This window comes from Ictidomys tridecemlineatus, chromosome 11 (genome assembly GCF_052094955.1).
Source record: "Ictidomys tridecemlineatus isolate mIctTri1 chromosome 11, mIctTri1.hap1, whole genome shotgun sequence".
In the NCBI taxonomy this organism is placed as follows: domain Eukaryota; kingdom Metazoa; phylum Chordata; class Mammalia; order Rodentia; family Sciuridae; genus Ictidomys; species Ictidomys tridecemlineatus.
Window position 1 is genome coordinate 25,361,120 of NC_135487.1, and position 6,059 is coordinate 25,367,178.

Genomic DNA, 6,059 nt, shown 5'->3' on the forward strand with positions numbered 1-6,059 from the left:
CGGAGATAGAAGGACGCGGCGGCGGCGGCGGCAGCACCGGAAGTAGCGACTGGCCTGCGCGCGGATGGCGGCGGCGGCGGCGGCGGCAGCAATGGCAGCGGCGGGCAGCGGCGGCGCCGGTGCTGCCCGTTCCCTCTCGCGCTTCCGAGGCTGCCTGGCTGGCGCGCTGCTCGGGGACTGCGTGGGCGCCATCTACGAGGCGCAGGATACAGTCAGCCTGCCGTCCGTGCTGCGTCACGTGCAGAGCCTGGAGCCGGAGCCCGGCTCGCCTGGGAGCGCGCGGACAGGTGGGCGGGGCGGGCTCTTGGGGTCTCTGCCGGCGGGCGGGGGCACTCGGGAATGGGCGGACTGCGACGCCCTGATGTGCGCTAAGACCAGACTGCTCAGGCGGTGGGCCAGACTCTATGGCTCGCAGACACCTGGAGCTCCGGTGCCCTGAACCCGCTCCGCCTTTCTGTCCCCAGTTCCGTGGTGCGAGCCTTGCCTGGCGTCGCCCTCCTGCACCGCGCCTGGTCCGGTGCTTCCAGTCAGCGCTTTCCACCAGTACGCCTCAGCCCCGCGCCTCTCAAGCCTCCGCCACCTAAAATCTTAGAAGAGAGCCACATTCCTCTGTGTGGCCCTCTGGCCCGCCCTCGCCTGTCTGTCTATAGTCTTGGTCTGGCTTCCTTGGGTCCACTCACCCGTGCTTCCCCCGCGCAGGCATTTGTTGGGTGTGCTCTGCTCCTCCCTAAAAAGCGCTCTCTCCTTCCTTTCTCCCTCACCTGTGTTGTCGACCAGTGACCCTAGTTCCCAGCCCAGGTGTCAGGTCTGAGGTCGAGCACAGGATGCGGTTCTTCTTGAAGAGCAGGTGGGATTAGAAGGGAAAAGGGCGGCCCTCAGAACCCTGGGCAACACCCATGTGTGACAGGCAGGTAGAGGAGAGGGCTGGGTGGAGTTAGGGAAGGAAACAGCAGGAGATTGGAGAAGCAGCAGGAGTGTGTCAGAAAACCTGAGAACAGAATTAAAAGACACTGGTCATGGTGTCCAGAGAAGTGAAGTAGGGGGAAGTCTGGACTTAAAAGTGCATTTCCTGTGGGTTAAAGAGGAAAAGGGGCAGAAAGTAGTATGAGTAGGTGTGAAGGAGAGGAGATGAGCTGTAATTAAGGTGAAGACAAGATGGAGAAAGGGGCTTTTATTTCGTCTTCGGTTTAATGTTAAGATGAGGAACAAGCATGTTTTCGGGTTAGAGGTGTTTTAGGACCCTTTGAATACAAGTGACAGAAAACCCAATTAAAATAATCTAAGCAAAAGGGAGTATATTGGCTGACATAACTGAGAAGTCCAGAGAGGTAGGTCTGCCCTCGAGCAGAGCTGGATCCAGAGATTCAAACTGGCACCTCCAGGCTCAGTTCTTCTCCAACATCCAGATGAGCTTTCTTTGGGTGAGTCCACTCTCTGCAGTCTTCCCACTGGGGTGTCCCCCAGCAGCTCCAGCAAGGAATTTCTCTTTGCTACAGCCCTCTGAAAGTCTCAAATTGAGTCTCATGTCCTAGCTGCCAACCTGCATCCATCCCTAAACAAGGGATGGCATGTGCTTTTTGATTAGATTGGAGATGGGGTCAGCTTCTCGCCTGAGTCCCATGGCTGAGAGTGGAGAAAAGTGGTTTCCTAGGGAACAGCAGGGTGTAGTGACCAATGAGAGAATAAATGTGGTTCCACCTCAGAGGAGAGGTTGAAGAGATGAAAGAAAGGCACAAAAGAAGAGCAAGGCCCCTGAGAAAATGGACTGGGGTGGACTTCACCTTGGACTGGGAGACAGACTTCCTCAGAGGGGAGTCTAGAAAGTGCAGCTGTGGGTCAGGTAACTGCTAGCCACTCTTCTGGTGAAGTAGGAGGTAAGGGTTACCGAAGGGGGAGAGGGTTTGGGCTTGGGATATGCTGAGGGTGTAGACTAGGGATACATGGAGTGGGAGGGGGGCTTACTGGGGAGTCCCACTTCATTCTCTGTAATTGTCTCTTCTTAGGTAAGGCCAAAGCCTTGTGCCTCCCAAGCTAAGTGTGCCATGTTAGAAGTGCCAAGCAACCCTCACAGGCAGCCCGCAGGAAAGCAGATGGGGCAGGATGGAGGGAGGGGATCGGCCCCAGCTGGGAAGGACTTGAACCAAGCGCCAGGCAAGGGAGCCATGGGATAGAAGGTATGCCAGAAGGAAGGCGTCAGGCTGGGAAGGGCTTTGGCACAAACAATAAATTGGGACTTCATTGTGAAGACAACAGAGCCATTATGAGCAAGAGAGTAGGAGGAAGGTGGTGGTCTACTTTTGGGCTGAACTCTGGCTGCAATTTAGGTTGCATTGAAGAGTGGGAGACATAGGGGAGAATTTAGGGTCTCTGTGTACAGCCCAAGCAGATCATATCAAAAAGAACTCAGTGATGGCGGACAGAAGGGAGCAGAAGGTTTCCTTCAGAAGTCAGCAGGATGTGACTGACTTGGAATAAAGAAATGCTGAAAGTCCCAAAGTTGAAATCCTGAGCCTCCCTAGAGCCCAGGAAACTGAAGGGGAGAGGCTGATGTAAGGTCAGGGTTGATGTGCTACCTTATGAGGAATAAGCAGGAGACTTTCACCCCAGAGTGTGCAGCTTGTTCTCACCGTTCACTCTCCCCACAGAAACCTTGTACTACACTGATGACACAGCCATGGCCAGGGCCCTTGTGCAGTCCCTGCTGGCTAAGGAGGCCTTTGATGAGGTGGACATGGCTCACAGGTGAGGGGGATGGTCCTGGGGTGAACAAACCACATGGGCAGAGTCACTACGCCCAGAGAGAGCAATGAGGTCTGTGTGTGCTTAGGACATGCACCTCAACAGGACCTGTTTCTTGGGCTGACACAACTTCCCAAGCTGAAAATACCCCCACTGCTAGTACAGCCTTGTGCCTCTGTTTCCAAACCAGCCTGGACTTTTCACAGCCCTGAGGCATCTTAGAAACCCCAGTTCTGCTTCCCTTCACCCCCACTAGGTTTGCCCAGGAGTACAAGAAAGACCCTGACAGAGGTTATGGGGCCGGAGTGATCACCGTCTTCAAGAAGCTTCTGAGCCCCAAGTGCTGCGATGTCTATGAGCCTGCCCGGGCCCAGTTCAATGGGAAAGGCTCCTATGGCAATGGAGGTGCTATGCGGGTAGCAGGCATCCCTCTGGCTTATAGCAGTGTCCAGGATGTGCAGAAGGTATTGGGGGCAGGCTGGCACCTGGGCTCCCCTTCCTCATCCACAGCATGTGTGTGACAACAGCTCCCCTCTCCCTAGTTTGCCCGGCTCTCAGCGCAGCTGACCCACGCCTCCTCCCTGGGTTACAATGGCGCAGTCCTGCAGGCTCTGGCTGTGCACCTGGCTCTGCAGGGTGAGTCCTCCAGTGAGCACTTCCTCAAGCAGCTCCTGGGCCACATGGAGGAGCTGGAAGGGGACGCCCAAGCCGTCCTGGATGCCAGGGAGTGAGTACGGGTTGGAGGCAGGGCTGAGGTGTGTCTGAGCATGCACATGGCAGGGATTGGGGCGCCTTTGGGATGGCTGCAAAGCCAAACCTGCCTTCTTTCATTTCAGACTTTAGGGAAAGGTGAGAAGAAGCCCCTTTGCCTTGACTGTTTTCAGGGCTCTCGGGATCCCAGAGAACAAAATGACCCACTCACACCGGGTCCCTCCCACTCCTTGTCAGGGACCTGTGCTGAGTTGGAGCCTGATACACCCCTCCCTACTCACACAGGGTCCTCCCCCTGCCCAGTGTCTCCACCCTGCTGGTTCTGAAATCCCTAAAACCTTTCCCTGAACCCACAGGTTGGGTATGGAGGAGCATCCATACTCCAGCCGACTGAAGAAGGTTGGAGAGCTTCTAGACCAGGATTCTGTGACCCGAGAGGAAGTGGTGTCTGAGCTAGGTGCGTGGACTCTGGGGTCAATTGGTTCCCCCATACCTGTCATTCTTTATGGCCAGTGGGGCTCAGGGCCCAGAGGGAGGGGGCATGGAGTTGAGCTTCCTGTTATATTATAACCCGAGGCTGCTGTGACAGCCAGAGCTACTCTCTGTAGGATCCCTAGCAGGGTTGTGAGCACAGCACTGCCTTGCTCTAGACCTAAAGCACCTTCAGGGTCCTAAAGTAGATCTGTGTCCCCAGAAGTGGCAGCTAGTTGCCAGTTTTTACAGCTAATGTGATAATGGATACTGTTTATCTAGCACTGTCACTGTTTAGTAGGCACAATGCAGAGTGCTTGATAGACAGGACCTCACTTCACCCCCCCCCCCCAGTAGTCCTATGAGAGGGTGACACCTTTAGTCACTACACTGAGGGGTCAAATCCAAGAGCAGGAATCTTGGTGGTCAGGTAACTTTCCTAATCACTAGGCAGATCTTGGAAGGCAGGGTTTTAATCCAAGTCATCTGACCCTAGAGTCTGTGATCTTGATCACAGCCCTCCTTGGAGCTCAGGGTGTTGACTTGTGACAAATGGCTGGAAGTTTGGTGGCAGGGGCAAGTCAAGTTCTGTGATCTGACTTCCTGCAGGGAATGGCATTGCTGCCTTTGAATCTGTACCCACTGCTATCTACTGCTTCCTTCGCTGCATGGAGCCTGACCCCGAGATCCCCTCTGCTTTCAATAACCTCCAAAGGACTCTCATCTATTCCATCTCACTTGGCGGGGACACAGACACCATTGCCACCATGGCTGGCGCCATTGCTGGTGCTTACTATGGGATGGATCAGGTGCCAGAGAGCTGGCAGCAAAGTTGTGAGGGTTATGAGGAGACCGACGTCCTGGCCCAGAGCCTGCACCGAGTCTTCCAGAAGAGTCTGTAAAGGTCACAGCTGCTGGGGCTCTGCCGTGTCCAGCAGGACCAACTCAAGCTCAGATTGGAAACCAGAGGCCCTTCAGCTAGCTCTCCTGCTTCAGTCTCCCTGCAGTATGGACCGAGTGCACCTTTGGGGGAGGTCACAGGAACAAGTAAGGGATTGATGCTTTCTTGGAAGTCAGGGTTCTGGCTTGCTGCAAGCCATAGGGCACCCCTGGGGTCCTCAGATATGAGGGACCAGGACAGGTTTTTATTTTGGAGGGTGTTTTTGGCACTTTCCGTTTTTATCTAGAACATGGACTTGGGGAGGTGGAAATGATCTGCAGTAGCATCATTTCTATCTGTTGGGTTTTAGCCAATTTCAGACATCCTGCCCTTGACTGGACAGAGCCCCCCAGTAGGTCATTTGGATCAAGGGAGACACCTGCTTCCAGTTGGTCTGTGTCCACACCTGGTGTTTGGCTGTCACGGGGCTTGTTAACAGCTTCCAGTGGAAGTCATGCAATAAACAGTTTTTAGCAAATCCCAACAGTTTCCTATGACTCTCTTGGTGACCTGACCTCAAGCCTTGTGCTTCTCTGTTGGCTGTACTCTTCTAAGAAATGCGACCCCAAGGCATCGAGATGCTTGTTATGTTGTCAGACATGATGCTACTTCTTGCAGCTAGCCTCACTGTTGTGTTAGGAAAGGCAGAGCAGTCAGAGTTTGGTGGCTTTTCCTGTTAGAATTTGCTCAGAGTAGCCCTGGCAGATGGGCCAAGTGTTTTGCCAGAGACAGTGGGCAGGAACAAGCCAGATTTTCCTGCTGTCTTGTCCCCAAACAAGACCCAGACTCAGTTGGGCCAGGAATGGGAGCAGAGGGCACCTGTCACCAGACTGCCAAGCTTTGAGTGGAGGGTGCATCATCCCAGGTGACCTATGTGGACTGAGTGCTGTATATCTCCTTAGGGCCTGGCCAGTGGCCTTGTCCCACCAGGAAGTTTTGCACAGCATCCATTTTAAAGAAAGGACAATTAAAAGACACCCCTCCTAAAACTGTGAGGATGTTCTCTGAGCATCCTTCCAGGCTTGGTGGTGTGCCTCTCCATAGCTGGCTGAGCTCTTGGGACTGTCGTGCTGGTATGTTTTCAGCCAAAATGGGGTTCTGTCAAGCTGAAGCATACCACAGGACTTCTCAGGGCATGGATTTTTTCAGTTCCTAGAGCCAGAAAGATGAACATGCTGTTGCTGAGCCTGGCAGGTTG

General features: G+C 54.3%; 1 protein-coding gene across 1 annotated transcript; it reads left to right on the top strand.

Annotated features, from left to right (window-relative positions):
- The first annotated feature begins 24 nt into the window (after positions 1-24).
- Adprs (ADP-ribosylserine hydrolase) lies at positions 25-5,345 on the top strand. Its single transcript, XM_005317811.4, has 6 exons — positions 25-287; positions 2,646-2,742; positions 2,996-3,203; positions 3,282-3,466; positions 3,807-3,907; positions 4,531-5,345. Exons 1-6 carry the CDS (start codon positions 65-67, stop codon positions 4,821-4,823), a joined length of 1,107 nt encoding a protein of 368 aa, XP_005317868.3. The 5' UTR covers positions 25-64; the 3' UTR covers positions 4,824-5,345.
- Positions 5,346-6,059: the final 714 nt, after the last annotated feature.

Bases quoted from the DNA above. Each gene is read 5' to 3' on its own strand.
- Adprs (XM_005317811.4), top strand. From the start codon at position 65: ATGGCGGCGGCGGCGGCGGCGGCAGCAATGGCAGCGGCGGGCAGCGGC. The intron at 288-2,645 runs GTGGGCGGGGCG...CTCTCCCCACAG, and splicing joins GCCTGGGAGCGCGCGGACAG to AAACCTTGTACTACACTGAT. The intron at 2,743-2,995 runs GTGAGGGGGATG...CACCCCCACTAG, and splicing joins GAGGTGGACATGGCTCACAG to GTTTGCCCAGGAGTACAAGA.